Consider the following 25,773-nt stretch of genomic DNA (forward strand, 5'->3'; position numbering starts at 1 on the left):
AGAGGTAGGGATAACCATTTACTCTCATTATTCTACTTAATGAGCGAATGTTCTAGAAAGGGTAGGAGATAGGGATAGTGAAGTTCCTTAAGCTGGGCACCCCTAGCCCCATTGCCCCAGCTAATGGGGGGCAGTCCAGTGTATACATCTGGAAGTCACAGGCCTATGCTACTTTCCTTCTCTTTCCCTTTTATTGTTATTCTCCGAATTGCTTTGGCTTATAGTCTCTTTGCCAGTCCCTTGGGAGCGATGCCACTGGACAACAACTCTTCTATCTTAGCTCGTGCCCTCCCCAGCCCTTCCCTCCCTGCTCTCTCCTCCTTTTTCTGCTTCCCCTCCTGTGAATATTGTGACACATTATATAGCCAGGTTGGGCTGGAATCCCCCTGCCTCAGCCTCTTCACCTGGCCCCTGTTATCTTCTTATTCTGATGGCTGATATAATTTGGTACTGTGGGTGTAGCCACCTGCCTCAGCACCTACCCACGGGGGGTTCCCAGGGATTTTCCCCACTAACTTCAGAATGTGCTGGGCAGCCCCGGAAGGATGGGGTTGCTCCTCCCTTAGCACGGTCTTTCTTAGCTGACACTCGAGGATCAGAGTACAAACATGGCACTAAGATGCAACCAGGGGGTGGTTTGTAGGTGACTCAGGCTGTAGGTACACAGCTGTCAGCACTTATGGACTGTTGGAGCTTTGGGAGATTTGGTCATTCCATCTGCACTGTCCAGTTACAGCTGCCGAAGCTTGGTCACTCTGCACAGGCCAGAGTCTGTTTCTTTCTCTGAAAGGCAAGGGTTGCAGCATGCATCACCTTGGCCTTTTGCGTGACCTCATGCAAGAGCTGCTGGTCCTGGGTGACTCTTGGTCATTCATTGCTGTTTAACTAGAACTAGTGACTTTGGTATTTGTTTCCACGTGGCTGTCTGGGAATAGATGTACAGAAGGGTATTTATAATTGGGCTTGCTGGGTGGCCTTTAATCCCGTCATTTGGGGAGCAGAGGTGGGCAAGTCTCTGAGTTTGAGGCCAGCCTGGTCTACAGAATGAGTTTTAGGACAGCCAGGGCTACACAGAGAAACCCTGTCTTGAAAAAGAGGGTTCTCGAGAGCTCACTGGTTTGTGTCATTTTAAAGCAGGTTTTGGCTCGGAGGTTGCTGTCCACGTGCATTTGCCCTTACATATAATGAGTGGTGATGAGGTAGACAGGGCTGAGCGAACTCCGGAGTGGGATGGGTCAGCTCATGACTCTCATTTCAATAGTGCACAAAGGGTCAGGCCAGGACGCTTGGCATTGTCAGAGGGTCCAGTTTTAAAGTTTCCATTTGAAAAATGAACATGAGACTATTTAATGGCCATTTTGCATGGGGGGGCTGGCGAGGGGTCCTTTATTCTTGCCATTTCTGTTGGGGACTTTGGTTACAGGAGACAAGTGTGCTTGGCTTTCAGGGTGATGTGTTGGCTGCTGTTGGCTCTTTAGTGCCCTCTGTGCCTGTGTGTCCTCCTCTGTGAGGAGATGAGCGAGTCCTTGCTGTGCATGCTGCTGAAGGGTTCAGTAGAATGTAACACCAGAATCCTTAGCATAGGAGAAAGCCTGGCACCATTGCCAGCGGTGGTGTGGAAGAGAGTAGTGATGACAGTGGTTCTCAGGCCCCTGGGCAACCCCAAATGAACTTGTCTTGGGAGTGTCAATCAACACAGAACTGGAAACACTAGGCCTGCTTTGACTTACTTGAGCATCTCACTTCCTCCCACCTTTGGGTCTCCCATGGATTTATACGTGGCCAGCGTGTTTTCTGTGCATGAAGAAACATGTATTGAGCTGGGTATGGTAGCGCAGGCCTTTGATCCCAGGACTTGGGAGGCAGAAGCAGGTGGAGCTCTGTGAGTTCGAGGCCAGCCTGGTTTACAGAGTGAGTCCAGGACAGCTAAGGCTACACAGAGAAACCCTGTCTTGAAAACCAACCAACCAACCAACCAACCAACCAACCAACCAACCCAACCAACCAACCAACCAACCAACCAGCCAACCACAACAACAACAACAACAACAACAAAGAAACCCAAAATGAAACAAAAACAAACCCCCCAAAAACCCATGTATTGAATGTCCATTGAGGAGTGCATGAGGGACCTTGAGAGAACCAGGTAGGTAGTATTGGCTTTTTTGACGTTTTTGTTGCATTAGAACTCTTTATTTCCTTGCTTATTTTAGAGTTGGGCTCTCACTGTATTGCCCAGGCTGGTCTTGAAGTTTTTGGTTCATACGATCATCCTGTCTCTACTCCTGGAGTAGCTAGGATATGCAGCTGTTTGCCACCATGCTGTTTTTTTCATTTTCTCTCTTCAGGGTGCTCAGAACTGAACCAAGAGGAATTTGCACCTCCAACCTTGGGATTACCTAATCTTTAAAATTACATTGTGTGGGTGTGAGTGAGGGTGTGTGTGTTTGTGTGTGTGCATGTGCGTGTGTGTGTGTTCTCTGGCATGCGTGTGGAGATGGGAAGACAACATGTAGGAGTTAGCTCTCCTTCCACCATGTGGGCTGCAGGGATTAAACTCAAGGTCATTGGTTTGGTAGAGAGTGCCTTTGCCAGCTGAGCTATTCCAGCAGCCATGGGATTATTTTATAGAACAGGGACTTTCTCAAGTAGATCATGTGGGAGGTGAGATGCCCTGGGTGAAACTGAAGTACCTCTTAGATGGAAGACGGGCAGCCTGGAGGCCAGCAGGGGTGGGTCACTGGTGGTTTCCTCTCCAAGCCTTCCTGTCTTGGGATCTGGGATTGGTTCCTTTCACTTGAGGACTGACCAGATCTCCATCTCGCACCTCCATAAGCAAGCACACGATGCAAGCGGGGGCCCAAAGAGCCAGCCTTCGCACATCAGAGAAAACTGGGACTGTCCCTTCGGCCTCTGTGCACAGCTAAGCTCTCAGGAGAGCCCTGAGGCTGCCTGGCAGAGTTGAGTGGGAGGCACTTGCTAGAGCATGTGTGATAATAGCGCTGGCTCTGTTTCAGCATTGCAGCATCTTGACACTGTGTGTAGAAATAAGTGCCCCAGGCCCTTGTATCTGCAGCTCTCTTCTCTCAGACAGGGTGGCAACTTAGGGGCCTAGACGTCCTGTATGTTTTACCTCTTTTACTTCTTTTCCTGTGATCCTGGGGTGGTCAAATGTCCATCATGGCTGCTTTATTTTTCTAGCAGTACCCGGTATGCTGCATCCTCCATGAAAGGGGCGAGCACAGCCGGGCGTGGTGGCGCACGCCTTTAATCCCAGCACTTGGGAGGCAGAGGCAGGCGGATCGCTGTGAGTTCGAGGCCAGCCTTGTCTACAAAGTGAGTCCAGGATGGCCAAGGCTACACAGAGAGACCCTGTCTCGAAAAACCAAAAAAAAAAAAAAAAAAAAAAAAAAAAAAAAGAAAGGGGCGAGCACAGAGTTCTTTGCACTCATCAAAGTGTGCTTGGTTAAGGTGCCACTCCCCCCTCCCTCCCGTGCAGGTGGGGAGACACAGGTTTATACCGGTGGGATTAGGGTGAGGGAGGAGGGTAGCAGGACTATGAGGAAGGTACCGTTCTTCCCGGCACTCTGGGGGAGTCCGAGGGGCCATGAGTAGTTGAGTTTACATTAGGCAAGTACTTATCTCGCCATCTCCTCAGAGGGTCCCCATCTTGTTGGCCTTCCAGGCTCTTCTGTATCTTCAAAGCTGCACACACAACACCTCTCTGAGGAGACATCTGTGACTTGGGCTGGCTTGGCCGTCCTCATCTGGGACCTGTAGAGCCCTTCGTAGCTTCTATGTCACATTGTGCAGGATGCTCAGTGCCTTTTCTTCTGGGGCTGGAGATGGAACTCGGGCCCTTGCGTATACCAGGCAGGAGCTGTACTCTTAGTTTTTTGATCTTTTTACTTTATTAATTAATTTATTTTTTATGTCAGGTCTCATTTTGTAGCTCAGGTTGGCTTTGAATTTGTAACCCTCCTGCCTCTATCTGCCAATTGTTGGTGTATGCCACCACACCAAGCTAGTCAATGCTTTTAAAAACAAAGAAAAACAAAAATGTGGAAAATAATTTAAAAGATCCTAAGATCACTAGTGATACGGAGGACTGCCATCACTTTCAAAGTCAGCTCTGTATCATGTATCCCATCTCAGAGGCAGCTATTCAAAATAGCTTTGAGGGCCAGGGATGGCTCATTGGGCAAAGTGCTTTGCTCACAAGTGTAAGGACCTGAGTTTGAATCCTTGGCAGCCATATAAATGCTACCTGGGTGGGTGGGTGTGTTGGAACAACAGATAACAGCCTGCCTGTCCCAACACTAGGGAGACAGAGGCAGGAGATTCCTGGAATAGATTGGCTAGAGAGCTGAGTTGGTGAGCTCTGGGTTCAAGGGAAAGACCCTGACTTTTTATTTGCTTATTTAGAGACAGGGTTTCTCTGTGTAGCCCTGGCTGTCCTGGAACTCACTCTGTAGACCAGGCTGGCCTTAAACACAGAGATCTACTTGCCTTTGCCTCCTGAGTGCTGGGATTAAAGGCGTGCGCTACCACCACTGCCTGGCTGAGATCTTGTCTTGATATATAGTGTAGAAACAAGGAAGATACCTATCATTAACCTGCCTCTGGATACCATACACGCATATAGACATATGTATGCATGCATGCACATACACAAAAGCATGCATGCACATCACACATGTATATACGTGCAAAACTTTTTCTTTTTAATTTGAAAATAGCTTTGGCATGGTCTGTTTCCTTTCCTCACCCCAATTCTGAGCATTGCACTCACGGCGTGGAAGCATTCTACTAATTGGGCTACATCCTCCAGCCCCAAGAATTTGCTTCTTCTAAGTCTTAGACATTATTTTTGCATGCACACAGTGCACCTTTGGGGTCGTTTGATAGCCAGCTTTTGGGGACAGGTGGAGAAAGGGAGCTGTGGTTTATAGTGCATCCTGGGTTCCTTGGCTCACGTTCACACCTGGCTAGTTTCAAGGCAACAGCCTGGCCTGACTGAGCATGGCTAAAAGGAAACACACAGTATCTTCCCTCGCCTTGAAGCTGGCATGTGTTGCTTCCAGTGCTCCAAAGCAACAGGCTTTGCTTATGGTCTTCCTCTGTTACATCGCTCTTCACATCCTGTGAAGATGCACCTAAGTCTGTTCTGTTGTTTTAGCAGTTGCACTACACTCTGTGCTTGGCTATCCTTGCCGACTCAGTGCCCTGCTGATGGGTGGGGTTGTTGAGTGATTTTCTCCCCATATCCTCAGCAGTCTGTATGTTCCTGGGGGCATAAGCATTTGTGTGTGTGTGTATCCATGGAGACGCTCCAGACCATTGTGGGAGATCCAGAGCTGGATAGCTGGATGGAATACCAATCTGCCACAGATGCCTTGCTGAGTCCCTGGGGCCCTGAGCGGTGCTTGGTGACTAGCTGAGAGGCAAGTCTTGAGGGACGAGAACACCCAGGTTTAAGCCTGTCAGCAGCCTTGCTGGCCACCGTGTGCCGACTATGTGGTGGGCAGCAACGGGTGTCATTTGTTATCTCTGCTTCGGTTTAGCTTCGGCAGCTGTCCTTGAAGGATGTGACCTTGCTTTTAGCCATGGCTCTAGGTCATCCTTCTTGGCTGTTGAGGAGGTGAGGTCATCTGGGGCAGGTGGCTTGAGACCTTGTGGTCCCAGGCCAAATTGTCCAATGAGCCTTTATCTCTGACGTTGGCTCTAGGCCTGAGGAGGGTAGACAACAGGGAGAAATGTATCCAGCTCTCCCCACTCTCTACAGTAAAAGCCTGGAGGACAAATGCTTATTGTTAGTTGCTAATAACGCTTTGGTTTTTTTTTGTTTTGTTTTTTGTTTTTGTTTTTAAATAAAATATCTAGCAGAGAACACAGGAGCTTTGCAAGTCTCTCTGGAGGGTTTGGTCCCTTTCTGAGATCTGAAAATGAAGAGATCATATTTGATGAAGAGTCTTGATTGGTTACCTGGGTATTTATAAAACCAAGTGGCTCTAGAAATGGATTGCATGGATTTTTCCCCCTTTCTTTCTTTCTTTCTTCCCCTTCCCTTTCTTCGTCTTTTGGAGACAAGATCTTGTTACACATAGGTCAGACTGGTTCAGAGCTCACTATCTTTCTGTTTCAGCCTCTTAAGTGCTAGGCTCCAAGTGTGTACCACTGTAGCTAAGAGCTTGGGAGGGTGGGGCAGGAGGATTGCTGTGAGTCCAAGCTCTGTCTGGGTTATATAGTGAGTTCCAGTCCAGTCTGGGCTACAGAGTGAGACCCTGTCTCAAAAAAAGCCAAAGGCAAAATATACACAAAAGAGAAAGAAACATGAATTTGCCAGAAGTCCCCAAAGCCATCTTGTGCCCTCTTTCAAGCCTTGTCCACTCCTCCGACCACTGACTTGACGGCCAAGAGGCTGGGATACCTGTGACCACCTCTGCCTTCCTGAAAGCAGCCATCACCCGAGTGCTGGGCCCAGGAGCAAGTCTCAGCCTCCTGGGTCTCTGCATGGGCTGTCTGTAATGTCTGTGATCCTGGTGCACAGGTGTCGTTGTTGCACACCAGTCATTTGCCCCTGGATGCATATTTGTGCAGGGTCCAGGTTGGGGCTTGTGGCAGGTTACGTGAGACCCTCTGAAATGGCGGTTCTCAACCTGTGGGTCGCGACCCCTTTGTGGGTTGGATGACCCTTTCACAAGGGTCTCACATCAGATATCGTGAATTTTAAATATTTTCAGTATAACTCATAATAGTAGCAAATTATAGTTATGAAGTAGCTGTGAAAATAGTTTTATGGCTGGGGGGGGGGTCACCACAACGTGAAGAACTGTATTAAGGGGTCACAGTGTTAGGAAGGTTGAGAACCACTGCTCTAGGAGATGCCCTTGGCCTAGTAGGATGCGGCTCCCACTTGTACTTCTTGAGGCTAGGTGGCCTTAGATTGCAAGTGGAACTTCGTAGATGGCAGATTAAGGATCTTCCCATGGTGCAAATTGTCCCGGATTATTCTAGAGGGACCAGTCTCAGAAGTCATGAGGAAGCAGTGTCCAAGATTGAGATGTGACAATTAGAGCTGTGAGAGGAGTGAGAGGTCTGAAGATGCCACTGTCGGCTCTGAAGATGGAGGAAGAGACTCGGCTCAGAGATACAGGGCAGCCTCTGGGAGCCAGAAAATGCAAGAGAAAGACACTTCTAGTGCTTCTGGAAGGAGTGCAGTCTTGTTGGCCCATGTTAAAGGGTGCATTTGTTACTTTGTGTAGCAACAGCAATGGGAAGTTAATACAGGGTTGTTATAAAAAGTGCAAGTGAGAACATTCTAGAACATATCTTGTTTTTGTTGTTGTTTGTTTGTTTTTCAAGACAGGGTTTCTCTGTGTAATAACCCTGGCTGTCCTGGACTCTTTTTGTAGATCAGGCTGGCCTTGAACTCAGAGAGATGCACCTGTCTCTGCCTCCTCAGTGCTGGGATTCCAGGCTTGCGCCACCACACCCAGCTAGAACACATCTTGTAATCTGTGTGTATAGTGACTAGAGGTTGCCACAGTTCCCAAGATGCTCCAAGAGCAGCAATATGAGTCCTGGTTGCTTTACAGTCTCACCACCCTCTGTGCCTCTGGGAGTAGACATTTGTAAATGACAAAATAACAGGAGCCCATGGCCAGTTGACATAGTGGTACCATATGTAAAGGAGGCCAATGCTCAGGAAATGCCTGTAAGTACTGATTGCAGCCAGCTGAGAAGAGGAATGAGGGCGTGGTCATGCTAGTCTCTACCTGAGAATGAGAATTCCTCTTCCAGGGAAGTGACTCTGATGGCTGATGGCTGATGAACTCGAGATTAACATAGAAGTTTCCCTCTGAGGAGTTAGAACAACGCCAATCTTATCTTTGTATGGATCTATCTCATTGGCCAAGGCAACTGGTGGGGGAAAGGCTAGCTGTGTAGTCAGCTGCTCAATGTGAGAATTGTTGTCACCGTCCCCTGAGTGCTGTGCCCAGGAGCAGGTCTCTGTCTCCTGGATCCATGCATGTGTCCTCTGAAATGTCTGTGATCCTAGCTCCCCTGGGGGCTGTGGGTGGGTGCCTGTGAGAACCAAGGCTCTTAAACAGACAGAGTCTGGCACTGGTGGCTATGCTTCTTGCCAACAACGGCGTGAAGTGAGGTATAGGGTAAGTTCCTTTTACAGGAATTGGCAATCCTGGACTCAGTGACCATTTGTTCGTTCATTCATTCATTCATTCATTCATTCATGATCAAGCTATATGATACACATAATACCGTGGTGGGGATCATAAACAGACTCATAAGCTCATGAGCCTGCTCTTTATTTGTAATTCATTATCCAGTCTGTGAGACCATTTCTAGGTCTTCTTTATCAACCGTCTTTTCATTTTTGTGTGTGTGTGTGGAGGGGGTGAGAAACAGGAGTATTCACCTGATAGGCACTAAGTACACCCTCTGCCACTGAGCAAGATTCCCAGCCCTCTCACCCATTTCCTGATCCTTAGGGTGAGTCAGTAGCAGTGCTCCCTACTTGACATCCTCCATGTCAGAACCTGGTCCTGGACACCCCTCATTGCTGGGGTAGAAATTGTTGCACTGCCCTGAGGTACAAGCTGAAGGGTGATGGTTTCCAGATGGCTTGGTGGTGCATGCTTGTAATATGAACGCTTGGGAGTTGAAGAGCAGCAGTTCACAAGTTCACGGTTGGACGAGCTACATAGTAAGTTAAGTTGGAAGCCAGCTTAGGTTATATGAGACCCTCTCTCAAAAACAAAACAAAATGAAACAAACAAACAAACAAAAAAGAAAACCCCAAAAAGGGACAGAAGAGTTTCTGTAATCCTGGGTCAAGCTAGACACTCCTCCCAGGTATCCTCTCACAGTTCCTTGGGGGCGGGGATGGCGGGGAGCATACTGCTGTACCCCCATTAGGGACGAGGGGTAGGGTCTTGTGCTACAGGAACTATGCTGTATGCAGAAGAGGTTGGGACTAAGCAATCTTGGCTTCCAGACTGGAGGGAGGTGACCTGAGACGATCCCAGCCACAAAGTGACCCAGGTCTGGGCTGTGGATATTTCCCTCCTGCTTAGTAACTGAACTGCTAAGGCACCCCCCAGAACACACTCTCCTTTTTCCTGCCCCAGTTCCTCTCCCTGCCACCCCCCCTGGGATGCACATGCTACAGCTGATGAGGTTAGCTCTGATGGAAGCCAGATCAGTGGCCCTAGACAGGGATCCAGATGCTAAAAATATCTCATCGCTTGATCTCTGTGAGTTAAACAAAAGAGTGGCATTGGCATCAGGGGCTGGGGAATCTCCCTAACACTGACTCTGTCCTGTTTCCCCAGGTAGGGACCGGCATCCCTAGGAATCTAGTCCTCACCTAGATCAGATGGCTCTTTAACCTGGGGGAGGCCAGACCCATGTGGAGCAGATGGGAGACCATAGGCCAGAGATACTGCCAAGCAGGCCTTTGAGGCCCAGTGGTAAAGGTGGTTGGAGCAGCAGTGCTGGGCGTAACCATAGCAGTCACCTGGGTGATAATGGGTGGCCAAAATTAACCCTCAATCCCTATCTAGGAGGCAGTGGGTTGGAAGTAAACACGAGACCCCTAAGGATGGATTTGCAGAGTGGAAACTGACTGCTTTATTTTAGTGTGACACTGAATGAAGTGGCTGATTTGTGTTCTGAGGCATGCCTCTGAAGAGAGTCTATCTTGTGATGTTAACCACAGCCTTTTTTGGTGAGGAATGCAGCAGCCACAGCTGCACCTGGAGCCTAGGAGTATGGCTCATGCACCCTGTGGAGTAGACGCTCCCAGAGTGAAGAGGAGGAGGGGTCCTACAAGGACCCTAATTCTTCCTTGTCTCTTCCACTGGCTCCCACTAGCCTCTGTTACTCCTGAGTATCTCCACATGGGGCATGGACATCACGCACAGTTAGGGACGATTACCATTCCAAGGAGTTACTTTTTGAGAAATTTAGATGTCATCTGTGCTCCTCATCCCATTCTAGGTGCCCTGCTCAAGAATCACATAAAGCCGGGCAGTGGTGGGGCATGCCTTTAATCTGAGCACTCGGGAAGCAGAGGCAGGCAGATCGCCGTGAGTTCGAGGACAGCCTGGTCTACAAAGCAAGTCCAGGATAACCAAGGCTTCAAAGAGAAACCCTGTCTCGAAAAACCAAAAATAAATAAATAAATAAATAAATAAAAGAATCACATAGAAAATACCATGAGGATGTCTGGGGAAGCAGTGCCTGAGAACTCAGATGCATCATACCTTGTCAAAACCCAGAATGTATCCTTTTTTTTTTTTTTTTTTTTTCCAGATTGTGGAATATCTGCAGTCTATAATGGGATACCTTGTCGAAGGGATTCAAGTCTAAACACAGGATTTATCTTTCATAAATACCTTATGCACATAGCCCCTTTATGTAATATTTTAAACATTAATTTTGTGAATAATGCAATGTTTTCTGGTCTAGAATTTACTTGGGATCTTGGTAGGGTTCTGAAAACTTCAAATTTTGGAGTATTTTAGAGTTGGGATTTTTGTTTGTTTTTGTTTTTGTTTTTCAAGACAGGGTTTCTCTGTGTAGCCTTGGCTGTCCTGGACTGGCTTTGTAGACCAGGCTGGCTTCGAACTCACAGGGATCTACCTGACTCTGCCTCCCTGAGTGCTGGGATTACAGGTGTGTGCCACTGTGCACATCTTAGAGTTTGGATTTTTTGATTTAGGGTTGTTCAACCTGGAATTGTTGGAGGAAAGGAGGATGGATTTGGTGGGGTACTGGGTAGCCTTTGGTATATATTAATTTGACTGTTTTGACATGTTTATAACTGAAATTTGCCAGTTTTGTGTAAACAATGATGGTCATTTTGATTATTCAACTCATTAAGTTAGTATGTAAAGGAATGGGTTTATTCTGGCCTTTTCACACATATGTGTCATTATGCTCTATTCTAATCCACTTCCCTGGGCATTTTGTGTTTTAGGAAAGAAAATCTGGATCTGAAACGCTGAGTCTACAGAGAATTTCACAGTAATGAATCAGTGCATTTATAGAGGAATGGAAGAAAACAAGGAAAGGTAACAACTAAGAAAAAAAATGTCATGTGATGATTCAGTGCAGTGTCACATCCCTTCATGTCTGTATGCACTGATAGAATCTGGAGGTTTCATGGGGCTAGGTGAGGTGCTTGGTGGTACAGTATTTTCCCAGCATGCATCAGGCTCTAGGCATGGTCCTCTGTCTTCCAAACACACATCTCCAGTTTGTTTCACTGGAGAGAGAGAGAGAGAGAGAGAGAGAGAGAGAGAGAGAGAGAGAGAGAGAGAGAGCGCATCGTTAAATTTGAACGAATTTGTCTAAGCCCCAGAAGAGCTGGGATCAATAGACATGATGTGGTGTAAAATTAAGTGTCTTGGTTCAAAACTGTAGGTGTTTGTACCCAAATGCAGTTCCACCTGCTCAGAACACCATGTTTGTGAGTGATGGTCAGCCTCTTAAGAGCAAGCAGGGATGGACCCTGAGCTCTTTCATGCCATTTCTTCCTTCTTCTTTCACTTCCTCTTTTTTTAAAAGAATAACTTTTTTAATTTTAGTAACTAAAAATGTTTTAATTCTCAGTCTTGAATCCATTTCTGTTTTCCCCTATGATCTATGCAATTCATATTATACTTTACATAATATATACATTTCCTTCCAGAATTTTCTCTGGGCATGTAGACATATGGAAGGAAGGTCATTCTTTTATTTTATTTTTCTTTGTTGTTGCTGGTGTGTGTGTGTGTGTGTGTGTGTATGTGCGCGTGCGTGCGTGCATGCACACACATGCATGTTGAAGTCAAGTGCCTTTTTTTTTTTTAACCTCTCTCTACCTTATTTATTGAGGCAGGGTCTCTCATTTGAACCCCAGAGCTTGGAGATTCATCTAGTCCTGGAGCCAGCTTGCTCCAGGAGATCCCATTTCAACTTCCTATGTGTAGTGATTGTAGGTGGGCTGCCAGGCCTACTTGGCATATATGTAGGTTCTGGGAATCCAGACTCAGATCCTCACATTTGGGCAGCAAACTGTTTTACCCATGGATCCTTCTCCTCAGTCTCCCATTTCTCCTTTTTAAAGTGCATGTTATGCCGGCTGGCCTCCTTTATAATCCTTTAAAACATTTAATGGTGTATCCTATAATGTCTTTGAGGCAGCCTGTGTCCATCTCCTTTGTTTTCACACCACACCAAGCATGAGGAGCGTCTGTCTCACTGATTGCTGAGCCAGCTCATGGTGCTTTGACTGGTTCTGGCTTTTGTTGTGATGTGTGCTGGGGTATATTCCTTTGGGCACACAGCTAATGGTTCTCTGTGGTGGTTACCAAGGAAACGAGTTGCTGGATTATCCTGCATACACACTTAGAGTCTAATAAACATGATCAGATCACTCTCCAAAGAGCACAGTTTGCCTTGTCAACTGGGTACCAGGTTTCCTGATTGCCCACCTCCTGAAAACCTCAGCTCTGTCCTTTAGTTTTTGTAGTGTTCTGGGTGAGCAGCATTCTTCTATGGGGTTGTAATTTCTTCTCCTCCTTCCTCTGGGGAAGTTCATCTTCTTGGGACTGTTGCCTGGTTTCCTCTCCCGGTGATACCGTAAGCTCCTGTACTCATGGGAGTATCGCTTCTGAGACCCAGGCCCCAGCATACCTGGGCAGTCCTGGCCCTTCCCAGGTGTAGCTGCAGCTTTGCTTTCTCTTCTGAAGAGCATCCGGGCTGCTGTCCCAGGCATCCAGTGCGGAAGCAGCAGCCTCTCTTTTGACTCTGAAGGATTTTGAAGAGCCTAGGGTTAGATTTCCTGACTTCAGGTGCGCTTGTCCACCCAGCTGCACCACTGGCAATGGGCTGGGTGTTTGTTGGATGTCAACTCCCTCTTTGCAGCAGGTGACCCTACGTCTCTGCTTGAATTCTCACAGGGGATCTAGAAGGAATGAGTAGTGCTGTTCTCCCTGTTTTTTAGTCATAGGTGACAGATGAGACTTTATTCAAAACAGCCCAAGGAACAAAAAAGGAAAAGCACAGTTTGGTCACCTAACTGGTGTTCTTGTTAAATAGTAACTGAGCCACAGTGGCTCAGGGGTGAGTTCTCCTGTGGGACAAGTCTCTGGAGTCAGTGTGCCCTGTTTGCCGTTGCCTCAGACTCTTGCAGCTGTTGCTCTGCATCTGTGGCTATTCTCTGAGTGGGTAGAAGCTAAGAGGCATGGGGGGTGGGGGTGGTTGTGGCCATGTCCCCACCCAGCATTTGGCCCTGGGCTTTTGCATACCAGCACTTCTGCCCTGTGTATCTTTGTGATCAGAGGCTTCATTAAAGCTCACCCAGATACTCCTGTGGAAGGATTTCCCAGGCTGAGCATCTTTGTTGTGGGAAGTGAATATATTTTATTAGGAGAAATGAGTCCACTGAAATGTAGTGGGGAGAAAGTGTTCTTGCTTGTTTTTGGTAAACCTAACCCTTCAGTCTGTCCAAAAATGGTTCATTTTAGAGCTCATTCAAAGATTAAGACATCCCTGGCAGGGCTGAGGATGCAGCTCGGTAGTACAGCCTTGCCTAGCATCTGTGAAAGCCAAGGTTCCTCCCCAACCCAATACTACAGAAACAAATACGTAGGTGAATATAGAGACAAAAGAAGTGCAGGCAGAGAGCAATTGCAAATGCTCCCCTAAGTTCACCTTCTATTTCAAAATCATTGAATTCTGGGGTGCTGGCTGGCTAGCTGGCTGGTTATGAGCATGTACCCGCTCTTGCAGAAGACCTGAGTCCAGTTCCTAGAACCCACGTTGGCTCACATCTGCCTGTCATTCTAATCCTAGAGGATCTGACACCCTCTTCGACTTTCACAGGCACCTGCACTCACATGCGCACACACAGACACACACACACACAGACACACACACACATACACACACGGAGCCAGAAGAGATCTTAGATTTACTGTATTTCATTCCTTATTACTGTTTAAGCACACAGTCTAAGAGTGAGGAAATAATTGTCCAAGTTCAAGCTACAGGAGCATGTGTTGGCCTCGGGTCCCCAGGGTCTGACTGGCTGTGGCTCTTTCCACAGCATCACAGCCACCTCCTGTGGGATTGGCTGATCCCAGAAGCCTGGTCCCTGTTGTTTCACAAGTGGAGCTCATTATCTGGCGGTCCCTTGAGGAGAGCTAGCCCATTGGTTGATGAATTGCTGAGTCATCCCATGGGCGTTTGCTGGGTAGTGTACCAGAAGCAACAGGCAGCTAAGACAGGTGCTCTCAGAGAACTGAGAGTTGATTGGGGGAGGAGAGAGAGTTGCATACTCGATGGACGTCGTCTTAGTTAGGGTTGCTATTGCCGTGTTGAGGCAACATGACCAAAGAGTTCTGTTTATCACCAACATTTAGTCAGAACAGGAACTATTGCAGGCCAGGAACCTGGAGCCGGGAGTTGATGCAGAGGCTGTGGAGGGGTGCTACTTACCAGCTTGCTTCAGCCTGCTTTCTTATAGAACCCAGAACCGTCAGCCCACGGGTAACCCACATCAGTCACTAATTAAGAAAAACGCCCTGCAGGCTTGTCGACAGCCTGGTCTTCTGGATGCATTTTCTCAGTCGACTCTCAGATGACTCTAGCTTGTGTCAAATTGACATACACTCGGCCAGCAAAATGCAGCACAACAGTTTGGCCCGAAGCCAGGCCACTTTTGGAGGACAGGGCCTTACCAACCACACAGCCCTCTGCAGAGTACAGCTTTGCTTCTGAGATCTTGGATACAGGGTTTTTTTTAACCAAGTGGCTTTACTGGAAGAAGGTCTATTCCCAGAGTTTTATGGCTGGGCCATTACTCCTGGTTACTTCCGCTTGTAGATGGCAACTGATCCACCAGCGGCCCAAGAACAAGAGATTTCCATGTGATAAAAACCCCAGGGAGTGAGGTTTCCGGCTGCACACAGTGACAACGACCAGATAATGTTATTTCATTGTGCCCAGTCAAGTCAGCTGCGCAGCAGGAAATGGTGTCAGGCAAGCAGAAGTTCTGATGTTCCCTCAGGTGCAGAGAATACTGAGGAGAAAAACCCTTGTCCTCTCCATCAGTTCTCCCTGTGAAGTGGGCTTTTAATGAGAACCTCAGTCATGCTGGGGAACTGGGAAGACCAAGTTCAGTCATTCATTCACTCACTAATTCATTCATTAGTCCACACTCTGTTACCCAGCAGGCCTCAGCATTTCTTTCCTTGCCTAGTTTCTATTCAAAGGCTCAAAGGTTGCATACATATGTGTTTCTTAAAAAATCAAAGCACTCTCCGGCTTAAGTATTAAGATATTGTTGCTGCTTGGTGTCCATGGGAAATTGGGCCCAGGATCCTCATGAAGATCAATATTCAAAGATGCTTAAGTCTCTCCCATTCAGTGGCAGGCTGCCTACAAAGAACACAGACGGCCTTCTGCATTGGTTAAGTCATCTCTTGCTCGCCTGTGGGAGGTAACGCAACAGAAACATTACACAGTTGCCAGTTTGCTGTGTTATTTAAGGAGTACTGATACAAGTCAGCAGCCAGTCCTCATGGTGTTGACCTAGGATGCCAGGATGTAGGAGACTGAGGAACAGAACTGGAAGTCCAAGGCCTCCCTAGGCTATATTGGGAGTTTAAAGCCAGTCTAGGCTACTTACTGAGACCTTGACTTAAAAAGTAAAAGGAGGCCTGGAGTTACAAATAAAGCTCAGAGACAGAACACTCACGTAGTGTATGTGAGGCCCCAGTACTTCAAAACATAAAGGTCCGTACATGTTTAATATGAGTGAATTAAATTTTTTTCTTACTTTATGTGTGTAAATGTTTTGTCTTCATGTATATATGGGCATCCTATACTGTGAACTGCCATGTGGGTGCTAGGAACTAAACCTGGGTCCTCTGTAAGAACAGCAAGTGCTATTAACCACTGAGCCACCACCCTAGCCTTCAGGATCTCAGGAGCCTGAGGGAAGAGGTTTGTGAGTTCTAGGCCAGCCTAGAACTGCATATGAAGAGCTTGTCCCCACAACCAATCATATACACAGATCGTTGTGCTCTGAACTGTGTTGACTCTGCAGGACCCAGTGTGCTTTGAGCCACTCCTGTGTGCTGGCGCAGTCAGGTCCTCCTGGAAGGAAGGGCCTTGTGTGCAGCCATGAGGCCACCAGATGCCTAGCCCAGGGCACTCCTCTGTATCGGCTGTTAGTTCACTTCTGACTCCCTGATACTCTTGGCTTACGGACAGCTTTGGTGGGATGAATTCACTGGAAGAAGTAACATGTAGGAGGCCCCAGGGAGAGCTGGGTCCCACAGTGAGATTTTCCCCAGGGTGGTCCCCAGAGCCCTGTTCTTCTTATTGATTGTTGTTGGCCACTCTCTTTTCCCTGGTCCACTTAGCAGCTTCCATCTCATCATTAGCCCCGAGCTGTTTTGTCACTTTTTTTTTCTTTATTAGCTCTTTGTTTACTGCTTAAAGGACTATGTGGCACCTGTTTACCTTCCCCCCAACTCTATAGAGTTCAGCTGAGGACTTTGACAAGCTGGAAAGTGACAGCTAAGAGTTTGTACCCCCTCTTGTCATGACCTTTGGTGAGATACTTCACCTCTCACCTCACCAGCATTTCCAAGAGGTTCCTTCAAAACAAGGCTTTTCCCACTTACAGGAATAAAAGTGTCAGGAGGGGGAGAAAATGGAGTCTTTCACCAAACATGTTTGGCCAGTGGCTGACTTAACTTCAGCTAAGTAGGCCCTTCACTTAAAAGATCAGGTTGCACGGCAGGATTTCTAAATAGAGGTCCGGGTTGTGTGTGCCTCCCCCCTGCCCCCCACCCCATCAGCTGTTGGACAGATCACTCTGATATTCAGACCCAGTCCTTCTAATATGTGGCCAGGACACGAGACAGGTGCGTCTTATACAGACAAGGAACCAAGACCTACCAAGGCGAAGGCGAAGGCAAAGGCTGGGCAGTGGTTTTAAGACCCAGATCTAGGGTTCTGAACCTCAAGATCAGTTTTCTTGTATTTTCTTTTTCCCCTACCATACCAAAGTCTATCCATCCTTGTTCTGGCCAGAGGCAGAATTTAGAACAGTGTTTTAGAAACTGTCCTGTCGGAACCTGGTGGCCCAGAGTTTAGGAGGCTCAGGCAGAGAGATCAGTTGAGCCCATGAGTTTGAGAATAGCCTGGACAATGTAGAAGCTCCATCTCAACAAACAACGATAATAAAAATAATCTCTGCGGCTGTTAAAGAAACAAACTCTCGCCCCTTCCTTTCCCTGTCTCCCAGTGGCTGACTTCTACATAGGAAATGCATGATTGTTATTGGCTGCCGTGGGAGCCTCTGGAGGTGTTGTGTGTATTCATAGGTTCTGAACCTCATAGCAAAGCAGGGCAGTGTCTATCATACAGCTATGTTTTACGGGAGAGGGAAACGAACTCTTATGTACCTGCTCCAAGGTCAATGATAATTCGAGGTCTTAGATTAAAATCAGTGTCTTTGACCCTTCCTAGGCATGGAAGCCCTCCATATGCATGCTCCTCTCAGACCCCCCACCCCCACCTCACCCCTTGACTCTGCATGGGGAAGCTTAGAGCCTCTCTACAGAATGGGCTGCAGCTACTGAGGCTGTCTCAGGGATGGAGTTCTGTAATTTTGAGATGCAGAGGTGTGTATTTAATCCCATCAGGAGAGCTTGTAGCCACACTCTTAGTTCCAGCCTTTCAGTGGGCTGTCTAGTTCCAGCCTTTCAGTGGGGTGTCAGGGCACGGTGATGATTCTGACCCGGTTGCTGAAGTTTTCTAAGTCTCCCTCTGTGGTCTAGCGTGCTCTCTGTTGCTCTGATAAACACCATGATCAAAAAGAACTCGGGGAGGAAAGGGTTTATTTCAGCTCACGTTTCAGATCACAGTCCATCACTGAGGGACAGGGCAGGAACTGAAGCAAGAACTGTGGGGAAACAGGCTTTCTTGACTTGCTCACTGCTTCATGCTCAGCTAGCTTTCTTACACAGCCCAAACCTACTTGCTTAGGGGTGGTGCTGCCCATAATGGCTGGAGGCCAGTCTGATGTAGGCAGTTCCTCAACTGAGGGTCACTCTTCCCAGGTATCTCTCGGTTATGACAGTAAAAACTAACCTGTATACCCTGCCTGTCCATGAAAGGAGATAATGGTGAGACACTGTTCCTCAAGTTGATGTGTGGGTTCAGTGTCCTGAGAGCTGCTTATCTCATCTCCTGTACACTTGACTGGCATATAAAAGGATACAGTACATGGCCCGAATAAACCTTTTTTGCCAACCTCAGAGCCAGGAATGAACTAAGTGTCTAGCCTCGGTTTCATCTTCAAGGATTTCACTGAGTTCCTGCCATGCATTAAGCACCCTGCTTAGTTCCCTGTGGGGGTAGGGGTAGGGGTGGGTCACAACAGCCATGGATGTTGCCTTCATTGTGCCTATAGTCTAAAAGAGGAGATGAGTAAGTGTAGTGGAAAGTTTTGGTGCCTTTAAAAACTCAGTTATGGCTGGAAGGTGGTGGCGCACGCCTTTAATCCCAGCACTTGGGAGATAGAGGCAGGTGGATATCTGTGGGTTTGAGGTCAGCCTGGTCTACTGAGTGAGTTCCAGGACAGCCAGGGTTACACAGAGAAACCCTGTCTCAAAACAAAACAAAACAACAAAACAAACAAACAACAACAACAACAACAACAACAAAAAAAAACCCAAAAACCAAAAACCAAAACTCAGTTATGGCTGAGCCAGGCTTGGTAGCACACGCCCTTAATCCCAGCACTCAGGAGGCAGAGGCAGGTGGATCTCTGTGAGTGGGAAGCCAGCTTGGTCTACAAAGTGAGTCCAGGACAGCCAAAGCTGTTACACAGAGAAACCCTGTCTCGAAAAGCAAACAAAACAACCCCCGACCCCCCCCCAAAAAACCACTGTTATGATATGTAAACATGTTTTTGCTTTAATCCCAGGTGTAGGATATGGGGCTAATTCAGATTGTCCACAGCAGTAAACTATTTGCCTAGTGCACGCTCGAAGAGAGGCTCTTTGCCAGCTGCAGTTAGTTTAATTCTGAGGACTCTGGAGAGGCAATAAATACCAGAGGGTGCTCCAAGAAAGAAGAAGGTGGCTGCTGCTCCTCCCTGCTGGCTGCTGTTGATATAGTTTGATGAGAAGTTGACGAAGGCTGGAGAGAGGGCTCAGTGGTTAAGAGAAGACGTTGAAGATGTCCCAAAAGGAAGATTGGACTTGCCTCAAGGAACCTGATGACCCTGGTGTTGGGGTGTTAGAAGGGATAAGGGATGGAGAAGGGAGAAAGAGGCATAAGCAACTAAATTAAAATAGATAATAAAAAAATAGTGCCTGCAGGTAAGAGGTAGGGACACACAGGAGCTTACTAGAGACCTCTCCCTACCCCCAGTGCCCCCAGTGTCACTCATGTTTCTGTTACTCTGTCTTCATATGCACTTTTTTTTTTTTTTTTGGTAAAGGGTGGTGTGAACCCCCTTAGTGCTGAGTGCCTGCTATATATATGTGCACACCTGGGGAACAGCTAAACACACACATTGGAAAGACATCAGTGGTGCCGTGTACACACTCACACTGAGAAGAGAGGTAGATGTCTCTGAGGGGCTTGAGCCTGGTCCACACTCATCTGGCCACGGTGCTGCTTACAGAGTAGCTGCTGCCCTAGGGCAGTGGCACTCTTCCGCATACCTGCCCATGCTGGATATAGGCCACATGTGTCATGTAAATCTCCCTCCTGGGGAATCTGATAGAAAATTCCTGCCAGGCAGGAGTGGAACAGCTATTCTGGAGGTAAATTGGCTTTTCCAACCGTATATGATTCAAGCACTGGGTCCACTGGGCTGTGGCAAGGTAACGTGCAGAGGGTTAAACCCTGCCTACCTGAGGTGCCTGGGCCTGCTGAGGATAAGGCTTGTCTGTACATTGCCACATGCTTGCCTTCATCTTCGGTTGTTCACCTGACAGCGCGTGGATGATGGGCACCCTGCGTGGAACAAAAGCCTTTTGTCTTTTTTTTTTTTTTTCATGTGGAGAACAGTTTTGTTTTTAATGTTCAAAGTGTGTTTCTTGGGATGGGTCCCCCCTCATCTTGAAGCAGGTGTTTTCAGTGCCCTATGTTCCTGAAGAAGCATCTTTCTGTCAGCCTTGCTTCTCCACCTGTAGGCTGCCAGAGGGTGGTGGAGCAGCCGGCACACAACACTGCCATTTGTACGAGGCTACAGACTATGGTGGTTTTAGGCATTTCACATCCATAAAGTAGGAATTGGGACTTCTGTGCCAGGTGCTTTTTTTGTGTCTTTCTTCTTTTGGAAAGGGATGAAGGAGATTCTTTGTGACAGGCATGTTCTTGTAGGGGGGTTTCACCGCCGGAAAGGCAGTTTGTTTTTTAGTGTGGCAACTGTAGTTTCATCATACGTTCACTGCCACTTGTGTTTTAGTTCTATGGTTGTCACATGGATTGACCGAAGGGGCAGGAAGGGGCCGCTCTGCTGGGGCCTGTAATCTCATGGGCTGAAATGTTCTGTTACTGTAGTTAGTGGTGAGTTTGAAAAATGATTTTGGTGCTGAAGCTGGAACCAAGGGCCTAGCCTTCTTCCACTATATGGGGCTTGGGGACTGAACTCAGACCCTCGGGTTTGGTAAGAGGTTTCTTGACCAGCTGAGGCTCTTGTGGGGCCTCCCTGGGCTGTTTTAATTATCTACTCTCTTCTTGCTGCCTCACCTCTCCAGGAAAATCTGGGGAAGACAGAGGGCAGGCTTCCTTGGGATGTTGCAGAAAGTAGAAAGGGCATCAGAAAACTACTGTTGTAACAAGCATTGTGCTGGTGCATAGTAGATTTGATTTTAAGTTTCAGAAAAAAAATGTGATAACTTTCTGGAGGCCTAGCTGCCCTTGGCCCTGTGCTCTTTAGCTTTTCTTTTTTTTTTTTTTTTTGGTTTTTTCGAGACAGGGTTTCTCTGTGTAGCCTTGGCCATCCTGGACTCACTTTGTAGACCAGGCTGGCCTCGAACTCACAGCAATCCGCCTGCCTCTGCCTCCCGAGTGCTGGGATTAAAGGCGTGCGCCACCACGCCCGGCTTAGCTTTTCACTATAACATATCACGGTCTAGCTTTTGTAGTTCTTCCTACCCAACTGCATGGGGAGGAATACTACAAAGCATTCTCTTATGTTTTATTAACATATTTCTCTGTGTGTGTGTGTGTGTATTTATGTGTACACATGTATGTGTGTGTGTATGCACATGCACGCACGTGACTATGTGTGGGTTAGGGAAATAACAGTCAGTGAATGAAGCAACTGTGATGACTGCGTTGACCGTGCTTACCTTCTGCTGATACAGGAAGATGGAAAACAGAGGTATAAAGTGATATTAGCTGGTGGCGTGCACTCTAGGGGGAAATAAGGTTGGATGGAAAGTTGTTATAGATAGTGCCATAGAGAGTGCTGTGCTTTAGAGGACAACATCTGAACACAAACTGGGTGTTGAGGGAGTAGGCCTTGTGCGGCCTTCTTAAGAAGAACCGTGGTGCTGCAAGGACAGCGTGGGCAAAGGCCCAGGACTAGGAACAGGGCTGACCTTTTGTGCTGGGCAGCAGGCAGTGCTGATTGGTTGTTCAGCTCTGTTATTGACATTCATTATTGGAAAAATGTCTTTTTCTGTGCTGGAAAGAAAAGACCTGCTGACTTCCCCAGGAGACTGTGGGGTGGGTAGCCTCAGATGAAGGGTCACACACTATGTACATGGCCTCTGCGCTGGTCACAGCGCTCACTCCCAGTGTCCTGCCAGAATTCACATGGAGGAAAATATGGAACATGGCGGAGAGGAACACAACCTCATAATATTTATTTGATTTTGAGATGAGGTTTTACTGTGTTCTCCAGACTGACTCTGAGCTGCTGTGTTCAAGCAACCTCCTGTCTTGGCCCTCCAGATAGCTGTCTGTCTGTCTATCTGTATTTATTGATTTCTTTTGATAAACGGTCTTATTCTGTAGCCTAAACTAGCCTAGAACTCATTGTATAGCTCAGGGTGGCCTTGAACTCACAGGGATCTGCCTGCCGCAGCCTCCCAAGTGGGCTGTCCTGAAACTCCCTATGTAGACCATGCTGGCCTCGAACTCAGAGACCCTGCTTCTGCCTCTTGAGTGCTGGGATTAAAGGCGTATGCCACTATGCCTGGCCAGGAATATATTTTTGAATGATTATCTTGCTAGCTGATTGTTATCTCATATTCAGGTTGGTTTACTTGCTTGCTTTCCTATAAGAACACTGTTAATAACTTATTTTCTTAATATTGACTAACATTCTCAAATTATCTTATTTGTTCTAATGGTTTCTCAGATCTGTTTTTAATATTATTTTTGTGGGGAAGGATTTTTTTCAGACATATAATTATATAATCTTTAAATTAATTAAAATTTGCTTCCCGTTTATTTCCAGTTGGTGAGACTTATTTTTCTTCTAACTGTGCTGGCAGCTCTTTCCTGGGTGATGTCAGCTGGCGTGGCCTAGGCTCCTCCTCCTTTGCAACTGTGCCGTGCTTTCCAGCTGATCTCTTAAGGAAGCTCTTCCCTCTGTTTCTAACTACTTAGGAGTCAGTACTAAGTGCTGGAATTTAACATGACGAGCATCAGAAGAGACATCTGGTTTTTGTTATTGGTTTTTCCTTTGGATTCAGTTAATGAGATGAATTACATTGACGGAGTTCCTAAGAATGAAGTCTTCCGTTCCTGGAGAAAATAGAATTTAGTTGTGACCTGTAGAGTGTGCGTGTGTGTGTGTGTGTGTGTGTGTGTGTGTGTGTGTGTGTGTGTGTACGCGCATGTGCACATGCATATGCATTATGTATGTGTTTCTCAGGAGGCATGCAGAGAGGCTGAGGGCCCAGAAATTCAGTGACTGGTTTGGGGTGGTAAGTCCCTGCCAGAAGGTGAGGTTTTTTTTTCCACCTCTGGAAGCAGGAGTGGGGAGGGAGGGAGGGAGGCACCTGCAGACTTGATTCAATGAAAGATTTCCCCAGCCTCTCCCAAGTTCCTACCTGAACCCAATCTTGATTCATCATGGTGATCCTAAGTTGTTCCCTTTCCAAAATGATCTGAAAAGGCACGTTTTAAGAGTTTTTAAGATGACAACAACAATCAAAATTGTATTTTAAAGACTATGTGTAGGAGTGCACCGTGTGAGTTCCTCGGAGTTATAGATGGTTCTGAGTCACCATGGAGGAACTGGGAATCTAACCCAAGTTTTCTGTAACAGCATTGAGTACTTATTTATTTTGTCTTTTAGAGACAGGGTTTCTCTGTGTAGCGTTGGCTGTCCTGGACTCACTTTGTAGACCAGGCTGGCCTCGAACTCAAGTGCTGGGATTATAGGTGTGTGCCACCATGCTGCTGAACCATCTCTCTAGCCCCACGGGTTGTTTGCTTGTTTGTTTGTTTATAGATAAAGTACCTTATGTAGCCCAGGCTGTCCTGGAAGCCACAGTTTTCCGGCTGAGCCTCCCAAATGCTGGCACCAGCATGACCAGCTGGAAGGGTATCTTCAGTGAGATGTTCAATGTCTTATGAGTGGGATTTATTATAGCAGGTGTGTGACTTCTTGTCACCTGGATTCAGGTGGTGACTAAGCACCCCTACCCTTCATGTGAAGACCTGACTCCAGGGGCAGTTAGAAACCTGCTCCTGAATCTTTGTCCTGGGAAGGAAAGGGGAAGCTGCCGTCAGTGGCGGAGACACTGATCTCCAGAGGCATCTTGGCCTCAGATGCTAAGCATGATCCTGGTCTTCTGAGGCACAGGCTCCTCCCCTTCATCCTTTATAAGTGAGGCATTAGAGAGAGAGAGAGAGGACTTTCCGGAGGCCATCAGTGGGCATAGACTTGAAGCAGGGGCCCGGCCTCTGGCTGCAGCTCACGCACTATGGTCTCTGATACCGTGTGAAACCTGGTGGTTAAACCACTAGGCTTGGCTGTTCTTGAACTTCATTTCATGCTACTTTAAAATTTTTATTTTTCTTAGAAAATCTTGAAATTCTCTTTACGAGATGGCATATATGGTAGAAAAATATGCACACTAGAATCTGGCAGTCTTGCAGTCTTCTTCCCATTCTGTTTAATGACCTTGCCCCAGGGACATTATCTTTGTGAACCTTGTCTTCATCTGTAAATGGGATACTATTAGTAATGACGTCATAGGGTGGGTGTAAAGCTTAGATGAGATGACTCACATGCCCAGTGTACTGCCTGGCAAATGTGAACTGTACGGCATATGTCGTTGCTTATCAATGGCATGTATTCCTAGAAGTGCCGTATTAGTAGACTTGGTCCTGGATGAGCATTGCAGAGTACTCGTGTATTTATATAGACTAAGAGAGATCTATTGTCACTGGCCAGTGTAACTCATGAAGCCACAGTTGCACATACAGTTACTCCCTGACTAAATTGTCCTAACACGGTGCAGGGGTGTGTTTAAAAAGCTACAAAAAGCTATGGAGAAAAACAAAAATTTGACACACTTGGGAAAAGGGAGCTTCAACTGAGAAAATAGCTTTATCAGATTGGCCTGTGGATATGTCTGAGTGGCATTTATTTATTTAGATTCCTAATAGATGTGAGAAGACCCACAGCCCACTGTGGGTGGTTCCATCCCTGAGCAGGATGAGTCTGGCCTGTGTAAGAAATGTAGTTGAACATGAGCTAGAAAGCAAGCCAGTAAGCAGTATTTGCTCATGATTCCAGTCTCGGGTTCTTGTCTTGACCTCCCTCAATAACGGATCCTCCCCCCAATAACCCTCTCCTCCCCAAGTTGGCTCGGGATAGCGTTTTATAAAAGCAAACCAGGACACCAGCTTATAGCATTTTTCAGTTCGGGGAGTTGAGACATGATATTAAAGTAAGCTGATAACATCTCAGCCTTCCTCACACACAGACATTTTAGCATAACTTTAATTTTATAATTCTAAGTTAAAGCTCTTCACAAGCCTATATTAGTTGCACCAAATAATGGGTTTCACCGTGACACTAAATTTGTCTTAAAAGTAATGATGGTGTGGCATTTAAGAACACAGGCGCTGGAGCCACGTTGCTTCGATTCAGATCTTGGTTGTACCACTAGCCAGATGTGTTACCTCGGCTATGCTGCTTGACCTGTCTGTACTGTACTTTCCTTGAGTGTACAATGGAGCTAATAATAGGTCCTGCCTGTCTCGTGACGTTCCCTGAGGATGATGGGAGCGAATTCCTCTGTAGCCTGATGCCTTAGCTGGTGTACAATAAGCCAAACTTTATCACCAAAAGCATGCCTACCTGTGCTTCTCTTTGGCATAGCGGATGAAGAGCTGCCTTGATGTTCATAGCTCTCACTGCTATGTGTGCTCTTCTCAAATCGTTGTGACTTCCCCCGAACCTGTTTCTATCCCATCCATTATAGAAAGGAGAAGAGCCAGGCAGGTGAGGTGGCTCATCAGGTAAAGGGGATTGCCATGTAAGCCTGGAGGCTGGAGCTACACACACACACACACACACACACACACACACACACACACACACACACACACACACACACACACACACACATATACACACACACACTATTTATATTATACAATCATAATATGTAATTATAGATTAATGTATTATACAATTGTAGTATGTTACATATATAATACATATTAATAATTAATAACACTTAAAGAGAAGAA

General features: G+C 47.0%; 1 protein-coding gene across 1 annotated transcript in view; it reads left to right on the forward strand.

Annotated features, from left to right (window-relative positions):
• Positions 1–25,773, forward strand: part of Arhgef3 (Rho guanine nucleotide exchange factor 3) — a 278,972-nt gene that overhangs the window by 24,075 nt on the left and 229,124 nt on the right. Inside the window, exon 2 of the mRNA XM_051140689.1 lies at positions 11,006–11,099. Coding sequence (XP_050996646.1) covers positions 11,056–11,099 — 44 coding nt within the window. The 5' untranslated portion in view covers positions 11,006–11,055. The remainder of the gene's footprint in view (positions 1–11,005; positions 11,100–25,773) is intronic.

This window comes from Acomys russatus, chromosome 3 (assembly GCF_903995435.1).
Source record: "Acomys russatus chromosome 3, mAcoRus1.1, whole genome shotgun sequence".
In the NCBI taxonomy this organism is placed as follows: domain Eukaryota; kingdom Metazoa; phylum Chordata; class Mammalia; order Rodentia; family Muridae; genus Acomys; species Acomys russatus.